At 43.4% G+C, this 24,480-nt stretch overlaps 1 protein-coding gene across 3 annotated transcripts; it reads left to right on the forward strand.

The window, feature by feature from the left end:
- Window positions 1–6,643: 6,643 nt before the first annotated feature.
- Window positions 6,644–22,163, forward strand: LOC110498109 (14-3-3 protein zeta). Of its 3 annotated transcripts, none has more exons than XM_021574699.2 (6): window positions 6,644–6,793; window positions 7,496–7,931; window positions 18,433–18,556; window positions 19,120–19,283; window positions 19,587–19,682; window positions 19,888–22,163. In XM_021574699.2, the coding sequence occupies exons 2-6, from the start codon at window positions 7,638–7,640 to the stop codon at window positions 19,960–19,962; spliced, it is 753 nt and encodes a 250-aa protein (XP_021430374.1). In that variant the 5' UTR covers window positions 6,644–6,793; window positions 7,496–7,637; the 3' UTR covers window positions 19,963–22,163. The 3 variants fall into 3 exon arrangements, with proteins under 3 accessions (XP_021430374.1, XP_021430375.1, XP_021430376.1); XM_021574700.2 differs by having other exon boundaries at window positions 6,660–6,809; window positions 19,888–22,161; XM_021574701.2 differs by lacking the exon at window positions 6,644–6,793 and adding an exon at window positions 7,396–7,416 and having other exon boundaries at window positions 19,888–22,161.
- Window positions 22,164–24,480: the final 2,317 nt, after the last annotated feature.

Below are 24,480 nucleotides of genomic sequence, written 5' to 3' on the forward strand. Positions count from 1 at the left end.
CCTCTCCAGTGTATCGAACGTCAAAGGCGGATCCAAAAAGGTCTCTGCCTATACTGTGGAGAGAAAGATCATCTACTCAGCCATTGCCCTGTTCGCCCCCCACAGAGAGATGAGAAGGGTCCCTCTGCTGCCATGCAGGTAGGCGTCTCCTTATTTCTAAATATCTCCCAGAAGCAAATCTCCATCCCAGTATTGATAACCGTGAAGGGGGTTACTAAGTATGTAGAGGGCTTGTTGAATTGTGGGACTTTTACCTGCTTCACCAGTTGTCTCAGCCTACCCTGCAGAGCCACCACCATTGAGGACTCTGCCTCTGCAGTGCCACCCATCATACCATCTGAATACGCCCAGTACAGCAATGTCTCAGCAAAATCAGCAAAATCAAGGCCTCCACTCTGCCACCACATCGCCCAGGGGACTGTGCTATTGACTTACTCCCAGGGGTGTCCCCACCGAAGGGCCGTGTTTACCCCCTATCTATCCCGGAAAATGAGGCAATGTAGAACTACAGTGAGGGAAAAAAGTATTTGATCCCCTGCTGATTTCGTACGTTGCCCACTGACAAAGAAATGATCAGTCTATATTTGAACAGTGAGAGACAGAATAACAACAAAAACATCCAGAAAAACAGGGGGGGGTACTGTAAGGTTCTGTATTTATTTTCTTAGTCACCTTGTGTTCTGTTTCGTTGTGTTCTTGAACATAGACCTGTTTCGTTGTGTTCTTTAACATAGACCTGTTTCGTTGTGTTCTTTAACATAGACCTGTTTCTTTGTTCTCTTGAATGCGTGAATCTACACCTTTTTCTCCCTGAGTATTCGTTACAGCAAGCTTTAAACCCAACAATGCAGTGATTAATATCAATGTAGTACAAAACAATTACGTAAGGTAGAACAAAAACACATGAGAAATAAAAATAAGAAATAAGAAGAACACAAGAAAGCAAGAAGCTATATACAGGGTTAGTTCCAATACCATAAAGTGCCCAGGGCAGTTGAGTAAAAGTCCATGTTGAAGCCGAATTTGGGGTAAGTAATTGCTGATCTGATGTTCAAAAGTTATTGTTGGTTATAAGATATTCTGGCGGATACATTCCGTGAAAATATAGTAAAAATAAATGCCAAAAGAATCACAAAATAGCAAAATTGGGTCAGAGCTGGCAAAACGACGGCCATCCAGTTCGGCGCTCCTTAAACCAAAGATCGTGATTTTCCTAGCATCGTAGAACTCTCTCTCTCACTCTGCCTCCCTCCATCTCTCTCTGTCACTTTGGACAGGCCATTGGAGACTGGTTGCCATGACTAAGACCCTATTAGGCTGACTGCTTCTAGCGGCCTAAATAATGGAAGTTACCTTGGACATTTCTGACTCAGCACTTTCAGGGTCCAATCAAGCCTAGCCATTTATTGGATTCATATCCGTCCCGTCTATCTGTGCAGGCCTGGTAGTGAAGGAGAGTCAGTAGAATTGTTGCATGGCAGGTAGGTTTCAGTAGAGACAAACAAAACCAAGGGACTCTGAGTTACGTAAGCCTACGCCTGCCTGTTCAGTTACTGAGCAGCCTGGGATCTACTTTACATACTGGAGGTGAGACAGGGTGGCAGTCACACTAAGTGCTGAGGGTGGATAGGGGAAATTTATGCAAGAAGGGGAAATTGAAGATGGATATTGTCCGTTGACCATCACACCTAGTGCCTCACAAAAAGCTGTTTTTTGAAACCATTGCTGCTGCTTCTCTGATTCCTATTTATTCCCTCAATGGCCTTTGGGTAGCTTCCTCACGGAGTGGAATGTAAAGGTGTTTGATAACCATTTCTTCAAATGGGCCAGAAAGGCAGAAATGCTCAAATTCAAGTGTTATCCTTACACTGTCTATGAACTCATCCTCAAATCTGTCATATCTCTGCAATATCACATAGGTTGTGAATAAGTCTGCATTCAGTGGACAGAGGAACAGGGAAATTAGTCAAGATTCAAGGCAAAAAAGAGATTAAAATATACCATAACTATCCTTCCTTGTTTGTTCAGTCATAGCCATTGGGGTTCTATAGTTACAGGGCTTGTGAGGGGACATTACAGACCTTTATATATATTTATTAGACTTATCCGTATGTGAGGTCACTGTAAAAATGTGAGGCCACTGTAAAAAAAAAAAAAAGCCCTGATGCATAGCCTATAGACCATTCTCCCTCTAACAATCAAGCACATCCAAACCTGCTCTATTCATAGGGACTGCTGCAGGATCCATCGCAACGAAAGTGTCAGGACTGAGTAGAGCATGATGAAAGAACTGACACACAGATCACTTTCAACATCTATCTAAGACTCAGTCTAACAAAATCACAGTAGTGTACTTTAAAGCCCCCATGCAGTACTTTTAATTGTATTTTTAAATCACTGCTGTATGTCAAATAAATCACAGTGTGTGTTTATTTCATGAAAATAATTTCATTTATTTCCCTGAGCCTCATTTTGCCAATAAAATGCTCAGTCTGATTACGTGGGCGTGTTGACACAAATTTAAATATACTGACATACACAGCAATGATTGACGGATAGGATCGTCTAGACTCTAAAGTCTACCCTGCTTACCCCTTCAAAGTTGGAGAATACATGTGCAAATAAAAAATTACTGGTCATTGGTCAGAATAATCAAATATCATGGTGGGTTAAAAACTCCACCCCACCTGAACAGTCTAAAATTCCAGGCATTTTTTTCCACAAACTCTCACACTAAAAGGACATTATCATAATTTTCACAATTTCAGAGTGTTATTTTGAGTGTGGAAATAGCTGGAAATAGCTTCATTAAATCAAAAATAGCTTCATTAAATCAAATCAAATTGTATTAGTCACATGCGGCGAATACAACAGTGAAATGCTTACTTACAAGACCCTAACCAACAATGCAACCAAAAATACAAATAAGAATAAGAAATGAAAGTAACAAGTAGTTAAAGAGCAGCAGTAAAATAACAATAGCGAGACTATACACAGGGGGTACCGGTACAGAGTCAATGTGGAGGCTATATACAGGGGGTACCGGTACAGAGTCAATGTGCGGGGGCACCGGTTAGTCGAGGTAATTGAGGTAATATCTACATGTAGGTAGAGTTATTAAAGTGACTATGCATAGATAATAACAGAGAGTAGCCGCTGTGTAAAAGAGGTAGCTATTTGATTAGATGTTCAGGAGTCTTATGGCTTGGGGGTAGAAGCTGTTTAAAAGCCTCTTGGACCGAGACTTGGTGCTCCGGTACCGCTTGCCGTAGCAGAGAGAACAGTCTATGACTAGGGTGGCAGGAGTCTGACAATTTTTGGAGCTTTCCTCTGACAACGCCTGGTAAAGAGGTCCTGGGTTGCAGGAAGCTTGGCCCCAGTGATGTACTGGGCCGTACTCACTACCCTCTGTAGTGCCTTGCGGTCGGAGGCCGAGCAGTTGCCATACCAGGCAGTGATTGTCCAGCTCTAGAACCTTTTGAGGATCTGAGGATCCATGCCAAATCTTTTCAGTCTCCTGAGGGGGATTAGGTTTTGTCGTGCCCTCTTCACAACTGTCTTGGTGTGCTTGGTCCATGTTTGTTTGTTGGTGATGTGGACACCAAGGAACTTGAAGCTCTCAACCTGCTCCACTACAGCCCCGTTGATGAGAATGGGGGCATGCTCGGTCCTCCTTTTCCTGTAGTCCACAATCATCTCCTTTATCTTGATCATGTTGAGGGAGAGGTTCTTGTCCTGGCACCACACGGCCAGGTCTCTGGCCGCCTCCCTATAGACTGTCTCGTCGTTGTCGGTGATCAGGCCTACCACTGCTGTGTCATCGGCAAACTTAATGAGGGAATTGGAGTTGTGCCTGGCCGTGCAGTCATGAGTGAACAGGGAGTACAGGAGGGGACTGAGCATGCACCCCTGAGGGGCCCCTGTGTTGAGGATCAGTGTGGTGGAAGTGTTGTTACCTACCCTTACCACCTGGGGGGCGACGCGTCAGGAAGTCCAGGATCCAGTTGCAGAGGTAGGTGTTTAGTCCCAGGGTCCTTAGCTTATTGATGAGCTTTGAGGGCACTATGGTGTTGAACACTGAGTTGTAGTCAATGAGTAGCATTCTCACATACAGTAGGTGTTCCTTTTGTCCAGGTATGAAAGGGCAGTGTGGAGTGCAAATCGATCTGTTAGGGTGATATGCAAATTTGAGTGGGTCTAGGGTTTCTGGGATAATGGTGCTGATGTGAGCCATGACCAGCCTTTCAAAGCACTTCATGGCTACAGACGTGAGTGCTATGGATTGGTTGTCATTACCGTAGTTTTATTGGGCACAGGGACTATGGTGGTCTGCTTAAAACATGTTGGTATTACAAACTCGGACAGGGAGAGGTTGAAAATGTCAGTGAAGACAGTTGGTCAGCGCATCCTCGAAGTACACGTCCTGGTAATCCGTCTGGCCCTGCGGCTTTGTGAATGTTGACCATTTTAAAGGTCTTACTCACATTGGCTGCAGAGAGCGTGATCACACAGCTGGTGCTCTCATGCACGTTTCAGTGTTATTTGCCTCGAAGCGAGCATAGAAGTAGTTTAGCTCGTCTGGTAGGCTTGTGTCACTGGGCAGCTCTCGGCTGTGATTCCCTTTGTAGTTTGTTATGGTATGCAAGCCCTGTCACATCCGACAAGCGTCGGAGCCGGTGTAGTGCGATTCGATCTTGGTCCTATAGTCCCGCTCCTTGAAAGTGGCAGCTCTAGCCTTTAGCTCAGTGCAGATGTTGCCTGTAATCCATGGCTTCTGTATGGGTTGTGTGGGGACGACGCCATCGATTCACTTATGGATGAAGCCAATGACTGATGTGGTGTACTCCTCAATGTCATGGGAAGAATCCTGGAACATGTTCCAGTCTGTGCTAGCAAAACAGTCCTGTAGCTTAGCATCTGCTTCATCTGACCACCTTTTTATTGACTGAGTCACTGGTGCATCACGGTTTAATTTTTGCTTGTAAGATAGGGAGAATATTAGCTCCGACTTTGCTGACTGCACTGCCCCTTTAAAGTCAACAAATTCACAGGTTTTATGATGAACGGACATGGCTTTGATGCTCTGTTTTCCACTGTAGAGCTGTTCCCATGACGCTGTGTGAGAGCATTCAGGACCCTCCTGAGAGACTGTGAGCCTTTCAGTCCAGCTAATGCATCCTGCCAATTATCTGACAATAAAACCACAGGGCAGACAGACTCAACGGAGACATACACAATGGCTGCTGAAAGTGGTCGCAATGGAAAACTAATTCTGATTATATTTCTGAGTAAACAGCGATGGAATTAGTTGTGAAGATAAGCTTTAGATAGAGAGAATATCAGTTGATCTCCGACCTCACGGAAAGAACACATGACCAATATAAATCACAGGATGAGGTCTGAATTTGAAAACGGATCCTCCCGATTACACCCCCTGTTCAGCTGGTCTCGGGTGAAATATTTATCAATAGCATATCCAGCTGTGGACATCTGCTATCAGAATGCATCTAGATGTAGGACTTGAGTAGACAGGTGGATCTCCCATGTGACCTAGAGATGTGACCCCAGAGATAAGAGGGAGTTAGGGCACTGAGTCCTGCTTGCCCATCGGCAGACCTCTTTTGCAATTGTGATGCTATTTTTACAAACCAAGCCACACAGTATTACGCAATCACAGCAAATTATGACGCAGATGTCTTCTTTTCACCTAGGGGCTACAATGTGTCATGGCTGGGAAACAACATGAACACAAGGGTTGCCGAGGACCCAGCCAGTTGATCATCCAAGGAATAACAATTATCACCATCAAGATTCAGGGACATTTCCCCATGGGTGAAATTAAATATTGAGTTAATTTAATTAATTTTTTATTTAACCTTTATTTAACTAGACAAGTCAGTTAAGAACAAAATCTTATTTACAATGACGGCCTACCAAAAGGCAAATGGCCTCCTGTGAGGACGGGGGATTACAAATAAAATAAAATATATATAAATATAGGACAAAACACACATCACAACAAGAAAGACAACACAACACTACATAAAGATAGACCTAAGACAACAACATAGCAAGGCAGCAACACAACATGACAACAACATGGTGGCAACACAACATGGTAGCAGCACAAAACATGGTACAAACATTATTGTTAAAGGCAAATTAATAGTTGATATACTCTGGCCTATGTAACAAAGATTTTAATTAAACTACATGCTGTCTGTGTGCCCTATCACCAGCATAATGTGTTCTGTGTAGTGAAAATATTATTAAAGTGAGCACTAAGTGAGCACTAAGCAGAGGTCATCTGGTCAAGGTTGGATGGCTGATCACGCACAAAAGGAAACCTTAGGAAAAGGAAAGGGGTATCAAGAGGAGAAAATAGGAATATCTCGGTCACTATAATGAGTGGGTGCCACGCCCGCCTCGGGCCTCCCTGATGCTGCTACAACTTGTGAAAGGGGGTAGGAATGGAGGATAACCATGGCAATGGTGACGTCTTCTCCCTTGCTCTAATTGGAGGAAACCCCGTGGCCCCAGCCGCAGCCTACACGCCAGTCGAACCCATTTCTGAACTCCCTCCCCCTTTCCCCGCGCTAAATAGCTACTGGCTAATATTACTAGAAATGATTGTTGACAGGAAGAAAAGTATATTTGTGATTGGAGAATCATTCTCACATAGAGCTGCTCCATCTAGCATGTCTGGTTGAATTTCAAGGCTGCTGTTTTTTGCTCTGCTTCATACCAATCTCACAGCGGATCAATTCGGAGGAACAAATCGGGACCTTAGAAGGTTAGAATATTCAGAAGTCAGTTCAAAAATATTTTTTGTTTTCTATTTGTAAATTATTGTTCTGTTGTAGTCAAGCTTATGGCATGGTAATGTTATTTTGTAGCAATCCATTCTCAATGAAAGGAGTGGCCCAACGCTAGTAGCTAACTACAGTAGCTTTTAGCTACACTAACGTTAAATATGTGTGCTAACGTTACCGTAGGTGGTTAGTTAACTAACGTTAATTATATGGCTAGTTGTTGGCTAATTTGCTCCGCTGACTTGTTTGGCCGTAGCAAGACCGATGCATCGTTTGTGTGGTAAATAAATGTCCACCTAGCAGGGATGTAAGTTAGCTTGTTAACTGATTATCTCTAGTGTAAGACTAACGTTAGTCAGCAACCGTGACCACTGGTTAGTTTATAGATAACTAGAAAGCTAAGTACATCGAGTCTTTCTGCGTAAGCTAGTTACGTTTCCACTAGCTAGCGACCCATCGAATTTGACAGATACCACGTCAACGCACGCAGGACGCGCGCACACCATCCGTATGTTGCCAGCGCGTGTAACAACCTCTGCGAGCTGGATTACTACTGTATCTGGTTATTTTCTAAAGGCTGCAGTGTATAATATGTTGGTTCTAGGTACAGTACATTCTGGTCACATTCTGTATTCTATAATAAAATGACTTGGTGACATTAACCTTCTGTTTTACATTTGCAGGTTTTTGGTGGAATACTGCGCAGCATCCGCTACTCTCTATCGTTTAGCGCCATCTTCAAGTCCCTCTTGCATTCCTGGACTCCTATTGTTTTTAACCCGTCCGTGACGAATCAAGCTAAGGTTACACACTAAAGAATAAACAATGGATAAAGCGGAGCTTATTCAGAAGGCCAAGTTGGCGGAGCAAGCCGAGCGCTACGATGACATGGCCGCCTCGATGAAGGAGGTAACGGAACAGGGGGGCGAGCTGTCAAACGAGGAGAGGAACCTGCTATCTGTCGCATACAAGAACGTGGTCGGAGCACGGCGGTCGGCATGGAGGGTCATCTCCAGCATCGGACAGAAGACGGAGGGAAGCGACAAGAAGCTCGCAATGGTCAACGAATACCGGGAGAAGGTGGAGGGCGAGCTGAGAGATATCTGCAACGATGTACTGGTATGTAGTACTAGTAGAGCTTCATTTGAATGGAAATGTTGACTGTATCAAATGGGCGTGGATTTTAATGTATGGTAGCCTAAGACATGGTTTCCCAAACTTGGTGCTGCCCCCCAGGGTGAATGTTTGTTTTTTGCCCAAGCACTATACAGCTGACTCAAATAATAAGTAGGGGCGTTAACCTCTGTTCTGGCTAAATTCCCAATCCGGCCCTCATACCATCATGGCCATCTAAACATCCCCAGCTTCCAATTGGCTCTTTCATCCCCCTTCCTCACCCCTGTAACTATTCCCCAGGTTGTTGCTGTAAGTGGAAATGTGTCTCAGTCAACTTACCTGGTAAAAAAAAACAGTTTGGGAAACCCTGACCCGGGATATTGACTACACCTGTTTCTCGCTCTCACTGCCTCTCACAGCTTGCTACTGGGAAAGTGTGGTCACTGGTCAGACAATTGGTCAGATTTGTATTGTATCATTATATGAGGCAATTTATTTGGATGTAAAGTAAATTACATGGACAACAAACTTATAGCTCATTTGAAATATAATTTCAGTCATTCTAGTCCATATTGTAGGGAGTAGATTAGTCATGTCTCACTAGGTCTGGGAAGTGTTTTGTTGTTGGGTCTTTGGACTGCACACCTCATGCTCCTCCAGGGGCATATTTGAGTGCATCAGTGCAAAGCACGAGGCATCAGTAATTCACCCAGCCCTAGTACTACAGGATTCTTGTCTCTATGATGTCTGGATAAATGTGCCTTTAGAAAAGGGAGTCTTTTAAAATTAAGAGCAATGCCTTCTCTGAACAGTGAACAATACATTCTGTATGATGAAAGATGTCCATTTCTTCACAAAAGCATAGCTATTCAACTTTTCCTCTCACGTGTTTGACCAGTCTACCATGATTGGGTTTAATTCTCTCAATTCAGGTAGAATTGCACATGTAGGCATTTTTTCTGTGGACTTTTTAATTAATTAATGGAAGTGACCCCAACTCTGGTCTCATTATCAGCAGTGAGTGTTTCCAAGTTCCAACCATTAATTTATTTTGAAACATTTAGTAGACCACACATCCCATTTCTATTACTGTAAAATAGAGACTAACATTAGATTGTTTCAATGCACTATGGGTCAAATGTCATGGCCCAGGTTTCCTCAATGAGTTCCTCCAGTCTAAAAAGGGTATCTCCCCTGGCCTCCTGATGAGAAGGAAGTATTGTATTTTCACCCCCTTACCCGGTTCCTTCCTGTTGGGATTCTGTCACAATGAACAATGGGATTTAACCACGTGACGGCGCATACTGACAAAGGTCACAATCCAGTGTGTCTGCAAAGCAAGGTGTGTCAGAATCTGAGAGGTAGGCTCTGGCAGAGCACCAGTGGTGGCTGTTCGAGAGCCATGCTGTTACAGGCCTGAAACGAGGAGTGTGTCCTCCTGTTTTCATAATCAGTCTCATTTGACACATGAGTTGTAATGAAGCTAGCCAAGTGAAGAAGTTCATAGCCAGTTTGCTCAATAGGCTACGTCTCTCAACCCCACTAACCTAACTAGCTACCCATTTGATGCTCCAAATTGCTATGGCGCTCGGTGATTTATTAAACATGAAACATGCAGGAAAATATATTTTTTTTTATTCGTTTTTAGTAAAATTATTTGACTTTTATTGACTTGAACTTTCTAACAACTTTCTACATCTGTTATTGTTTCCTTTGGGACAATTGTTTTCAGCTAAATCCAAGGCTTTACAAGTGAATAGCTCTGTCTGTTTTTTTTTCCTATTTGGTCTTGATGGTGGATTAAGTGAGGATCTCTGCCGGATTAGCTGGGAGGTTGAGCATTTCCCTGAGCCTCTGACTTTAGACACAAGGTCTGGGATGTGGGGGGTTTGGTGAGGTGGGCTGCATTTGTAAGCACACTGGAGCACAATCCAGCAGTTATCTATACATATTAGCGGTTATGGCTACGACAATGAAAGGTCATACGTCTATACTTATTTTTTTAATTTAATTTTTTATATGAAGGCAGCAGAGTGACGAAGGATCCATTCTCTGTTAGAATGTCTAGCCAGGGAGATATTCAAAACTATGAAACCGCATTCCATTGCCGCTGCCATTCTAATTGGGTTGAAGTCGTTTACTTTGACTAATCTGAGTGGACACCAACAGAGATTGGGTGGCATATATGCATAGTGGTTCTCTATACATGGGAGCAAGCAAACAATGGATAATCCTACATATGTAGCTAGGCATAACTGATAAGCAGTTAACTGTAGGATATGGTTGGTGTACTTCAGGTTGAATTACTGCCCTCTCCTTTCCTGTATGAGTCATGTTGTAAACTGTACAGATGGTCACGCTTTCAGACCACACCTTACAGCTACCCCACTTATTTTCACACGCCACTGTCGTGTGTGTGTGTGTGTGTGTGTGTGAGAAACACACCCTTCTAGGTTGACTCAGCCGCTTGCCGGTGTTGACTGAGGGTGTGGTGGAGTCGGCCTAGAAAGGTGTTTCACGCCTCTTGCCCCAACTCGTTTCCTCTGCTCAGCGGCTGGCTACTGATGCAAGTAACCACTATGGGATGGGATTCCTATGTCTACTTTCAGCTGACAGGCTTGGTCTGCACTGGGCTGAAGTGAGCCTGGTGGCCTAGACGACTGGATAATGTGATACTCACTTTCCACTAAGGTGACATCATGCCAGACTGGACAGGGACGTGGTGGACCGTCTCTCCTCTGCTGCCCACAGCCATGCAGACACTGTGCTGCCCTCTGCTGTGGCCTTACCCACTCTGTCTGCTTGCACTGTGTTGGTCAAGACCAGGGTTATGGCTGGGTGATATATCAAATTAATTCAAATGAGATTTTGTGCAATATTCCAAATGCCTAGATTGCAGAAATATGTTATTCTATAAAAAAAACAAATTGTTTGTCTACTTGTTCTCATGTTGTTATTTTGGTCTCATCTCCTTCGCTCCTTCTGTGCTCTGTGCACCTTCCCATTTATAATTGAGATCTGTGTATAATGACGAGATGCACATGTCTCCGCCCCTAGAAATTGAAGTTTTTGTCCCAAAGGTGGGAAGGCAGGCGACAAGCTTAGGTCCAAAATAAGTCAATAGAAATGCATTGGGCTTCACCTCTTCCTCTCTGTTTACATACACACCAGGCCCCTGCCACTCACACAACAAAGATGAGAGATCACTTCCTCTCTGACAAGCAGTTTCAAACTCACTATTTGCATTTGAGGTTTGGGCCAACAGAATCAGAGACATTTTACTATCTATTATTATCTCTAATAGAGAAGTTACCTTTTCTAACAATACCCTTTTTATGTCTCAACTGCTCACATTGAGAGCAGAGCAGACACTACGAAAACAAGAGTGTCAATGAACATTGATTCTGGAAAATAAATGCTCAGTTTGTCACGCGGCGTTATACTAGTTGTCTAGTGTGAGATTTTATAAATGTACAATAAGCATAAAATACAACTTATAGAAGGAATTTGCAACTCTTTCTCATTCTGAGAAATAAGGTAGGCCACTTGATTTCAACATGTGGACAGGCTAGCATGCTGTTCAAACTGTTGGAGACGGACAAAAGGGTGTGTTCATAACATTTAAACTTTTCTTCCTTGTTAGCTGGCTAATAGATCCATGTTTGCTCAACTTGAACTATATAAAGATTCCTGTCCAGATTCGCTGGATACTCACTAGCATGTGGGCTTGTGCTTGAGAAATGGTTTGAGATCTGTTTTCATTTTCTATAATGCCTGTTTAAATAAGTTTGTCATTAGTGAATGTGCATTATGCATAGTTCTGGTTAAATTTGTAACAAGGGCATTTTCATAGACCAACTAGAAAGCCAAGACAGTGATTATTGCAGAAAAAGCACATAAAATTATTTTGTAAAAATAATTACCTTAAGTGGGTCTTATGGTTGTGGGAGACTTTTATATTTAGCTTTGGTATAATTTCACGAGCGCTGAATTCATTTGATTATTTCTGACAGTTTGAATTGCAGTGTATTTGACCTTTTTAATTGTACAACTTATTTAGAGAACATTATTTTTTATTTTTTTAAAGTGTATACATGCATGAATACATGCCGCAGAGTGGGAAAAGCAGCCAACAGGTGCTCAGCATATGTGGGAACTCCTTCAAGACTGTTGGAAAAGCGTTCCAGATTAAGCTGGTTGAGTGAATGCCAAAGGTGTGAAAGCTGTCAAGGCAAAGGGTGGCTACTTTTGAAGAATGTGAAATATAAAATGTTCATTTGTGTAGCACATTTTTGGTTACTACATGATTCCATGTGTGTTATTTCATAGTTTTGATGTCTTCACTATTGTACAATGTAGAAAATGGTAAAAATCAAAACCCTTGAATGAGTAGGTATGTCCCAACTTTTGACTGGTACTGTATACAGTGGGGCAAAAAAGTAGTCAGCCACCAATTGTGCAAGTTCTCCCACTTAAAAAGATGAGAGGTCTGTAATGTTCATCATAGATACACTTCAACTAAGACAGACAAAATGAGTTTTTATTTGCAAATTATGGTGGAAAATAAGTATTTGGTCACCTACAAACAAGCAAGATTTCTGGCTCTCACAGACCTGTAACTTCTTTAAGATGCTCCTCTGTCCTCCACTCGTTACCTGTATTAATGGCACCTGTTTGAACTTGTTATCAGTATAAAAGACACCTGTCCACAACCTCAAACAGTCACACTCCAAACTCCACTATTGCCAAGACCAAAGAGCTATCAAAGGACACCAGAAACAAAATTGTAGACCTGCACCAGGCTGGGAAGACTGAATCTGCAATAGGTAGGCAGCTTGGTTTGAAGAAATCAACTGTGGGAGCAATTATTAGGAAATGGAAGACATACAAGACCACTGATAATCTCCCTCGATCTGGGGCTCCACGCAAGATCTCACCCCGTGGGGTCAAAATGATCACAAGAACGGTGAGCAAAAATCCCAGAACCACACGGGGACACCTAGTGAATGACCTGCAGAGAGCTGAGACCAAAGTAACAAAGCCTACCATCAGTAACACACTACGCCGCCAGGGATTCAAATCCTGCAGTGCCAGAGGTGTCCCCCTGCTTAAGCCAGTACATGTCCAGGCCCGTCTGAAGTTTGCTAGAGAGCATTTGGATGATCCAGAAGAAGATTGGGAGAATGTCAGATGAAACCAAAATATAACTTTTTGGTAAAAACTCAACTCGTCGTGTTTGGAGGACAAAGAATGCTGAGTTGCATCCAAAGAACACCATACCTACTGTGAAGCATTGGGGTGGAAACGTCATGCTTTGGGGCTGTTTTTCTGCAAAGGGACCAGGACGACTGATCCGTGTAAAGGAAAGAATGAATGGGGCCATGTATCGTGAGATTTTGAGTGAAAACCTTCCATCAGCACGGGCATTGAAGATGAAACGTGGCTGGGTCTTTCAGCATGACAATGATCCCAAACACACCGCCCGTGCAATGGAGTGGCTTCGTAAGAAGCATTTGAAGTTCCTGGAGTGGCCTAGCCAGTCTCCAGATCTCAACTCCATAGAAAATCTTTGGAGGGAGTTGGAAGTCCATGTTGCCCAGCAACAGCCCCAAAACATCACTGCTCTAGAGGAGATCTGCATGGAGGAATGGGCCAAAATACCAGCAACAGTGTGTGAAAACTTACAGAAAACGTTTGACCTCTGTTATATACCCTTTGTTGGCAATGACAAAGTATTGAGAAATTTGTTTATTGACCAAATACTTATTTTCCACCATAATTTGCAAATTCATAAAAAATCCTACAATGTGATCTTCTGGATTTTTTTTCTTCTAATTTTGTCTGTCATAGTTGAAGTGTACCTATGATAAATTACAGGCCTCATCTTTTTAAGTGGGAGAACTTGCACAATTGGTGGCTGACTAAATACTTTTTTGCCCCACTGTATGTATGTGTATATTTATATATTTGAATTGCCCATAAATTAGAAATAATAGTGATATGATTTTTAAACCATATCGTCCAACCCTAACCAGGCTTTCCGTTAGCCGCTGGCTTTTGGACAAAAATGAATAAATGAAAAGCCAATAAATAAACTGGGTATCGGGCAGTAGAATAAATAAATCCCATTGCAAAATAATACTTTTCAGCCTATACATCGATGGAAACTCATTAGACCGGTCATGCTTATCGGTCTATAGGTTACTTTGCATAATTAGTGAAATTAAAATGTGCATATTTTCGTTAGTCATTATGATTATTTACCACACGTGCTCACAGTAGACAGATACAGAGCCTAGTTTGAGTGTAAAACCTGTCAGACAAGCGAGTGCTGCTGCCACAACTCCTGTTGCTGCTAGAGTGAAACGTGCTTTTATATGCCCAATCATTGCGCAAATAATTCTAAATGCAATCTTGGGTTTAACAACAGTTAAGGCCACGATTTAAGAAATACTATTTCTCAACTGGTAATTGAAGTGCGCTTCCCATTCGGCATTCAAATGCTTAGGCAACGGTATGCAGGCTTCAGTGTTTCACACACCACTTTGCATTGTAAGCTGGAGGCAGTATGCATTTTGAAAACATGTACTTAATTGTGTGAAACCTTAACTTTTTACTTCATATTACGAGGCAAATGAACTTAAATCCAAATAACATTTTATTTGTCACATGCTTCGTAAAACAACGTGTGGACAAACGGTGAAATGCTAATTTCCCATCAATACAGAGAGAAAGAAAATAGTTCAATAATAGAAAAGTCAAACATGTAATAATAGATACACAGTAACGATAACTTGATATCACCCCTTATATACAAGGGGTGCAGCTGTATTCACTTTTTGAGGATCTGAGGGCCCATGCCAAATCTTTTCAGCCTCCTGAGGGGAAGAGACGTTGTTGTGCACTCTTCACGACTGGTGGTGTGTTTAGACCATGATAGATCCTTAGTGATGTGGACACAGAGGAACTTGGTTTCGACCCGGTCCACTACAGCCACATCGACGTAAATGGAGGCATGCTCGGCCCTCCGTTTCCAGCTCTTTTGTCTTGCTAATGTTGAGGAAGAGGAGGTTGTCCTGGCACCACACTGCCAGGTCTCTGACGACCTCCCTATAGGCTCTCATCATTGGTGATCATTCCTACCACCGCTCATTGAGTGCAGTCTTAGTGCCAGCATTGGTTTGTGGTGGTAAATGGACAGCTACGAAAAATATAAACTGTTTTGGTAAATAGTATTGTTTTTTTAAAGTTATTTTGATGTACTGGTTGTATGAATTTGGGATCTATTGTCCTAGAGTCTGTTTGGAATAGGCTGTTTCTTTCTTGCACAGAACGACAAGCTGACCAATAGAATAGGTACTTTTCTACAATGGGGAATAGATTGACATAGGCTAGTGATGTTGCTGTTCTTTACTCATGTTGGCTGAGGAAAAGTAAATGTGGACACTTATTGTAACATCTTCAAGGAGCAAATCAAAATTCTGTAAGAAGGACGCGTGCCTTTGTAACCTCGAGTTGCATGTTCTGTTAATCACATTTCGATTAAGGTACAAATTCTCATTCTGAGCACTGTGGGTGGACACCCTAATTAGGTTACTCACCCAATCCATAAGGGTCAGGTCAATTTAAAATGCTGCCGGTCAAATGTCCGGTGCCACATTTTCCTGATGATAACCCTGGCCTAGTCATACTTTATAGGACTAGTTCATGCACGCTGAGTAGTTGCCCCTAATAACCACCTCAATCTGTTGGCAAATGTAGTTTGTAAGCGACTACAGGCGATCGTGGTCAGAATCTGTTAACTTATTGTTGATTTAAGCAATGTTGACTGAGAATGGTGCAGGCTGTTTTCAGCGCTCCAGTTTCAGCCATAGGTAAGACGGAACAGGGCCCAATTACAAAACCATCCAGGCTGGTCGTCTCTTCGCATGTGGATATAACCTTGGCAAGACACATTTTTCAAAGTCAAACCATTTAGGTTGTCATGGCGATGGCCCACATTTTTCGTGAAGATAATTGAAAACCCAGCCAGATTCACATAGTAGTCTTGACAGAATCACACAAAAATATGCCTATCCGGATGTTCAGGATACACTCATCTCCAACACAAGAGCACAGCTGCAAATTGCAATCCATTGGTTTGAGGAGTGCGATACTGCAATTTGTCAAACCCTGGAGAATTTCGCCACCAGCTCTTGGTAGGCCTATGCCTATATCATGGCCACATAGGGGATATGGGGCACTGGGTTTTATGGAGCACAGTGCTCTTGCCTGTGTCCTATCCATTAAGGCACACCGTAGCAAAACGTTTTACAACGAAAACCGAGAACAAGCATTTCTTATTGGACATGTTCAGGTAATTCATCCCTGTTTCCTTCCGTTTGGTACCTGTAATAGACTACTCTGTGGTCTGAGTGAAACTGAAGCGCCGTGTGAACTGAACGCATTGTGAAAATCCAAGCCGCTTCCCCTCTACTCATTTGCAGCCAGGGAGACGTATGGGAAGGAATGCTTGACATTTTGAGTGTGCCATGTGTCGTCTCGACTAATCTGTCTGTAAGTAGGTCGGTTGGGAGTAGTTGGTGTAAGTGGGGGCTGGGCCGTTTGGGAGTGGTTGGAGTAAGTGGGGGCTGGGCCGTTTGGGAGTGGTTGGAGTAAGTGGGGGCTGGGCCGTTTGGGAGTGGTTGGAGTAGGTGGGGGGTTGGGAGTGGTTGGAGTAGGTAGGGGGTTGGGAGTAGTTGGAGTAGGTGGGGGGTTGGGAGTGGTTGGAGTAGGTGGGGGGGTTGGGAGTGGTTGGAGTAGGTGGGGGGGTTGGGAGTGGTTGGAGTAGGTGGGGGGGTTGGGAGTGGTTGGAGTAGGTGGGGGGGGTTGGGAGTGGTTGGAGTAGGTGGGGGGGGTTGGGAGTGGTTGGAGTAGGTGGGGGGGGTTGGGAGTGGTTGGAGTAGGTGGGGGGGGTTGGGAGTGGTTGGAGTAGGTGGGGGGGGTTGGGAGTGGTTGGAGTAGGTGGGGGGGGTTGGGAGTGGTTGGAGTAGGTGGGGGGGGTTGGGAGTGGTTGGAGTAGGTGGGGGGGGTTGGGAGTGGTTGGAGTAGGTGGGGGCTAGGCCGGGTGGGAGTGGTTGGAGTAGGTGGGGGGGTTGGGAGTGGTTGGAGTAGGTGGGGGCTAGGCCGGGTGGGAGTGGTTGGAGTAGGTGGGGGCTGGGCCGGGTGGACAGCCTCATCTGCGGTGAACTTGTTTAATCTGGTATTTGAAACCAGTTACGGTGACCTTAAACCCTTGGTCTCACTGACACAGATTAGCAGTAAAGCTGTAATCAGGCAGCAATCCGGCCCTTCGAGATCCTGATGAGTTGGCCACTGGATGGTTAGGCTCCTTCACGCTAGCTAACTGGGGATTTAAGGTTCCAGAACTCAATGTCAGGACCTGATAATTTTCCCTTACAGAAGGAAACATGCATTGGATTGAATCTCACATGGCGTGTGTGAGGCACCTACTATCTTACCTGTACCCTCTACAGTCTATTTAGTGCGTTGCATAGGAACTGGTCTGCAGTAATAGTGGAGTTTCTGCTGCTGTTGGGTTTAAATATTGGTGCTTTGGAGACCCTGTGAGTGATATCGAAGATGTAGCTTACAAGTGATACTACTTGCATTCAGCTGTTGGTTTTGCTTCCGAGAGTCGCTGTGCCACTAAGACAGAGCAGTGAGGGACGTTGGTACGAAAGAAGCCTGGATGAATCTAGGGCAAAAGATGGTCTGGAACCTGCAGTAGGGATGGCCTATTTGTGGACAAGTTGGAATGACTTGTCGCAGTGCAACATGCTGGCTCCCTCCCTGCTTGTACTTGACCTATTGCTGCGTGTCCATATGCACAGCTAGGCTCTTGGTGGGGACAGAACAGGCTTGATTAATGATGCAGCGGTGTCCAGGCTGTCCACTCCACTCGGTGTGACCACGGCAGTCTTATAACGTGCCCTTGTGTGGGCACATTGCTGTATGGACATCACACGATGTCATTATATATATATGTATGTATGTATGTATGTGTGTGTGTGTGTGTGTGCCTGTGTGTCTGCCTGCCTGGATTTTTCAACCACATCTTTATACAATTGTTTCTATTCAACTTTGAATCCTGTGGTCCTTATTGATACACCTCCTTGGTCCAGTACAGTCACTAATGCTGCTGCTAATCCAGTTTTTGTTGGTTTCATCTCAGTTGTAATGGAAAGATTGAGGCTAGTTGTTGTCTGTGACTTCACTTATCTGCCCACCACTGGTGTGGGAGGGTTTTGGTTAGGAACTCTGGATATGATGGGAACTCCACTCGCATGGTCATGTTTGGGTGGATGTTGTCTCAGCCAATCATAAGCGAACTTCTTTAGCCAGTCAGTAGGTTTGAAGATTTTGAAATGGGGATACACAAACACAACTTAAAGGAAACATTGACTGTCAAATGGAAGGTTTATGCAGTGTGAACAAATTATACATCTGTGTTTCCTTCCCACAGGAACTGCTGAATAAATATTTAATTGAGAACTCCACAAATGCTGAAAGCAAAGTCTTCTATCTTAAGATGAAGGGCGACTACTATAGATACCTTGCCGAAGTCGCCTCTGGGGATGACAAAACAGGTGAGATTGCAATGAAATTGAACTGAATGCAGCAAAAGTATTTGCTGCGATTTTCAAGCAATAGTCCTACATTTTAGGTGTAACCAAGTGATATTCAAGATTGATATCAGTACAAAAATATGTATTTTTAAATATACAGAATAAAATACTTTTTTGGGAGGATGACATTAAGCAGGTTTTACTGACTTTATTGGCCTCAGACTCCCACTGTAGAGAGCTCTATGCCCTATTTTAGACTGTTATTAGCTTGTTATTAGCATGTGCAATTCAAATGGGTCCAGGAAAAAGGAAATAAATGTGCCGCTCAACTGCGAGTTGCTTATTGCTGAGAATGTACCACAGTCAGAATTGTCCAATACTGCATTTGTAGTCTTCAACCTAGCAGCCACTAGCTGTCAAAGTCCACTCTCCTGTGTCTTAATCACTATAGAGTGAATTTAGCTAACAAGGTTATCAGGCTTCTGTCATTGTTACACTTGATTGTAATCCAAATAAGTCAGATAGGGTGCCATACTGTATCATTGCCTCCAATAAAGTCCATTCTGATCTTTTTACTTCCCCAGCTACCATAGAACACTCTCAGGAGGCGTACCAGCAGGCATTTGACATCAGCAAGAAGGAGATGGACCCCACACATCCCATCCGCCTGGGCCTGGCCCTAAACTTCTCAGTCTTCTTCTACGAGATCCTCAACTCTCCAGAGAAAGCCTGCTCACTGGCCAAACAGGTCAGTCCTGCGCCTCTCCCCTGTTTGCTTTAAGTATGGGGACTTAGTTAGATGTTATCTGCTTGTTCCATGTCAGAACAAATGAAAGGGAATGTTAAGTGGTGTGTTTGATTGAATTGTTAACAAGTATGTGAATGGGCGGATAATGTTTCTTCTGGGAAAAGTTATTACAATGGGAGATCTCAAGTACATTACTTTATATCTGTGCTGGACAAGCAGAGGGTTTACTTGATGGTAGCTTGGATTTTGCACAGCGATTCTTTTAAACTTGCCGTGTAATAAGTGTGCTTTTTGTGTCTCCAGGCATTTGATGATGCCATTGCAGAGCTGGACAAACTGAACGAGGAGTCCTACAAAGACAGCACTCTCATCATGCAGCTGCTCAGAGACAACCTGACAGTTAGTACCCTTCCCTCTCTGCTCTCCCCATGTTCCTCATTTTAGTCAAACAATGCTTAGACTGTTACAAGTTTAATTTAGTTAAATATGAAGACTGTACAATAATGATAATGTATAGTTGGAGGAAGACTGTCAGCGTGGGTAATGAGTTGTTAGTAGAGGAAGTAAACTAAGATGTGTTTAACGTCAATGTGTCTCTTTCCAGTTATGGACATCCGACAACGCGCCTGAGGAAGGCGAGGCTGGAGAAGCCGGCGAAGCCGGAGAGAACGAGAACTGAAACTCATCTCTCTCTCAAAAAAAAACCTTTTTACACATCTCCATTCCTGTATTGCTCCACTTAAAGTCTTTTAGCAATGAAACCCATTACTGAACAAAAGCTGCATGTGGAAATTCCAAAATAATTTGACTTTTCACGCTGCAGCTTTTGTGCAAATAAAAGAAAGAAAAATATTGATTGAGGGGGGGGTGAAACCTCCATTCCATGGTTTGTTTGTCCTGACCTTCCATACGTGCAGTTTCTCCTGTTAGAAAAGTATTAATAGCTTCTTTTTATCAATGTTTTAGTCCAAATTAGAGGAAGAAATAAGACATTCTAGGGCTTTTTGCTGAGCTACTGAATCTTAGTCCCATCAAAACACAAGGGGAGTTCAGATGTTAGAACAGGGGTGTTTGTTAAGCAAATTCAATGAATTGTTCCCTCACCCTCCATAGGCTTGTTCTCTATTTCTCCACATGGTTATCCTGTATGGTTACAGCTGCTGACATCCTCCACACGGTTATCTTGTATGGTTACCGCTGCCGACATCCTCCACACGGTTATCCTGTATGGTTACAGCTGCTGACGTCTTCCACACGGTTATCCTGTATGGTTACAGCTGCTGTGACATCCTCCACACGGTTATCCTGTATGGTTACAGCTGCTGACGTCCTCCACACGGTTATCCTGTATGGTTACAGCTGCTGTGACGTCCTCCACGGTTATCTTGTATGGTTACAGCTGCTGTGACGTCCTCTACACGGTCATCTTGTATGGTTACAGCTGCTGTGACGTCCTCTACACGGTTATCTTGTATGGTTACAGCTGCTGACGTCCTCTACACGGTTATCTTGTATGGTTACTGCTGCTGACGTCCTCCACACGGTTATCTTGTATGGTTACTGCTGCTGTGACGTCCTCTACACGGTCATCTTGTATGGTTACAGCTGCTGTGACGTCCTCTACACGGTTATCTTGTATGGTTACAGCTGCTGACGTCCTCTACACGGTTATCTTGTATGGTTACAGCTGCTGTGACGTCCTCTACACGGTTATCCTGTATGGTTACAGCTGCTGTGACGTCCTCCACACGGTTATCCTGTATGGGTACAGCTGCTGTGACGTCCTCTACACGGTTAGCTTATATGGTTACAGCTGCTGTGACGTCCTCCACACGGTTATCTTGTATGGTTACAGCTGCTGTGACGTCCTCTACACGGTTATCTTGTATGGTTACAGCTGCTGTGACGTCCTCCACACGGTTATCCTGTATGGTTACAGCTGCTGTGACGTCCTCCACACGGTTATCCTGTATGGTTACAGCTGCTGTGACGTCCTCCACACGGTTATCCTGTATGGTTACAGCTGCTGTGACGTCCTCCACACGGTTATCCTGTATGGTTACAGCTGCTGTGACGTCCTCTACACGGTTATCCTGTATGGTTACAGCTGCTGTGACGTCCTCCACACGGTTAACTTGTATGGTTACAGCTGCTGTGACGTCCTCCACACGGTTATCCTGTATGGTTACAGCTGCTGTGACGTCCTCCACGCGGTTATCTTGTATGGTTACAGCTGCTGTGACGTCCTCCACGCGGTTATCCTGTATGGTTACAGCTGCTGACGTCCTCCACGCGGTTATCCTGTATGGTTACAGCTGCTGTGACGTCCTCCACGCGGTTATCCTGTATGGTTACAGCTGCTGTGACGTCCTCCACACGGTTATCCTGTATGGTTACAGCTGCTGACATCCAATGTGAACAAGTGTAATTGTTCCTTGTTGCAGCGAGGGCCAGTCAATGAGCTGGCACCAAGTATCACAGCCAGGTGATTTCCATTGGTTCTGAAAATGTTTTTCCTCGCTCCCCCCTGGTTACAACATTCACAATAAAGCATGTCTGGTTGAAGAGAAGTGGGGGGCTTTCTGAAGACCAAAACAAAAATAAATACTCCTACATGCATGTAATTGAATAGTACACTGGAATGGGAACCAATGCGCTATACACACCATGTCCAAATGTCCAATTTAGTACTTTTCAATGCAGGTTTGTGCACGTGTTAATTAACAAGGGTGTTTGGTTAGTCCAGTGATTTGTCATTAGAGATTTGGACCACTATGTTTTTGCTAATCATCGATTGTAGTTCCCAAAAGCCTCGTGGAAATGTTAATGCCCTATGTTTCAGCTATGTAACATGAATAAAAATGAAATTTTATAAACCCATCTCGAGATAGGATCTTTCTTAAAGGGAATTTAGGCTTGTGCTGTTTCTTTTTAATGTGTGCTGCTTTCAACCCTTTATCAAATTGTATAGAAAACGATTTGCTGACACGGCTAGATATATAACCCAGGACCAGCGTTCATGTAGGAAAACACTACAATATTGTGGGGGGGCAAATATCACGTGATTGATTAATTTTGAGAAGAGTTAAGACACCCATTCCACTAGTGGAAAGGAGAATATCTGCAGGCTATAGACCTACCGCATTTAAATGAATGAGTATGGTATGCAGTTATTCCCTGTCCTAAATGTCTACCAGTATAATTTTGTTCAATATTAAATATTTGTACAAAAAAATATTTTTTTATATATTTTTCTCAGATGTTGCTTTTTTTCCTTTTACGTTTTTTTAAAACTTCCGGGTGCAGAAAGCAGCCATTGCTAATTAAATGACTGAGTGTAACTTCAAATGTGTTAATCTACAATATATTATTAGGCATTTCAAAGTTTGAGCTATATATCTAAGGCTTGCGAATATAACTTAAGTCGCAATCGGAATAATTTTGGTTAAAAAGTCTAGCGCGAACAAGGACCGCTAAGCAAACTTGCTTGACCTAGGTAAAATGAGTTTTATACTGGATGTTCGGCTTCTCTCGTCATTAGCTATTGAACCAACCAAGCAAGCCATGCCTATGAATATGATATATTCTGAATCGGGATGGTGGAGAAAATTCCACGGCTTTCAATCTTCAATAGCCCTCACACAAAGCGGGCCATGACTAGGAAAATTATATAAATTATAAATTATATATTCTGAATGATGGAGAAAAATCCAGATTTTTTTTGTTTCAATCTTCATCTTTGTTTATGTTCTAAAATTGTATTTTTCAGACTTAAGACATCCTCCAGCACTTTTTTAACTTTACTGTTGGAAAGTGATATCCTACGTATAAATACAGTAAACTACACATACCAAAGGGTAAAGTTGTGTTTTTTAGACACAACTACAAAGTTCAAGGAGTAGGGCATTCAAAGAGTTCGTCTGAGGGGAAGTCGTGATGTCATCGGCCTCCCCCTTGCTGAGGAGCAATAGAGAACAAAAGAGGAAAGGCCCACCCCTCCACTTGTGATGTCATGACTTACCTAGACCACCTATTGAGATGTACCTTTTAAGTAAATCCAGTGTTAAAAGAGGTGAAAAGGAGACTGGAGTGCCACTTTAAAGTGTTAAAGAGCAGGTGGGAGGAGGAGGGTGATTAATGGACTGACCCATTCACTCTAGCGTTACACCACATGCAGTGATTAGGTCCATCTGCAAATCAGCATTTAGAACCAGAGAGTGAGGGAAAGTGTGTGTGAGAGAGAGAGAAATAAAGTGAGAGAGAGGGGGAGGATGGCTCATGAACACAATCAGTAAAACGGCCTTTTATTACAATGCCTTGTGCTCCTGGTTGTAGCCTCATCAAAGGGAATTACTGACCCCACCAAATGGAATGTATTTGTCCACAATATGTTTCAGGGGATTTTAACTTTAGATTAAATGTGAATGTTTTCAGTTCTCTTTAGAAGAATGAAATACTTACAGTGAACCAGCCTCATAGAACAATCACATGGATGATTTTACAACGATCACTGTCTCATAGGAGGCATTCAAAGGCATTCAAAAACATTGACTGCACAGTAAAACCAAGAGCCTTCACACACCTGGCTTTCTGCCCATGCATCGAAGAGCATGCTGCCCTGTGTTGTGGCTCTATAATATGCATAATGGTCTGGTACTGAAGAATTCTAGAGCTCACATACACAGAGTGTACAAAACTTTAGGATCACCTTTCTAATATTGAGTGGCACCCCCTTTTGCCCTCAGAACAGCCTCAATTCGTTGGGGCATGGACTCTACAAGGTGTCGAAAGCATTCCACAGAGATGCTGGCCCATGTTCACTCCAATGCTTCCCACAGTTGTGTCAAGATGGCTGGATGTCTTTTGGCGACCATTCTTGACACACAGGAAACTGTTGAGTGTAAAAAACCCAGCAGCGTTGCATTTCTTGACGCACTCAAACCGGTGCGCCTGGCACCTACTACCATACCCCGTTCAAAGGCACTTAAATCTTTTGTTATTCACCCTCTGAATGGCAGACATACACAATCCATGTGTCAATTGTCTCAAGTCTTAAAAACCCTAATTTACTTGTCTCCTCCCCTTCAACTACACTGATTGAAGTGAATTTAACAAGTGGCATCAATAAGGGATCATATCTTTCACCTGAATTCACCTGGTCAGTCTATGACAAGGAAACAGCAGGTGTTCCTAATGT

The sequence above is a fragment of the Oncorhynchus mykiss genome, chromosome 19, assembly GCF_013265735.2.
Source record: "Oncorhynchus mykiss isolate Arlee chromosome 19, USDA_OmykA_1.1, whole genome shotgun sequence".
Classification (NCBI taxonomy): Eukaryota; Metazoa; Chordata; class Actinopteri; order Salmoniformes; family Salmonidae; genus Oncorhynchus; species Oncorhynchus mykiss.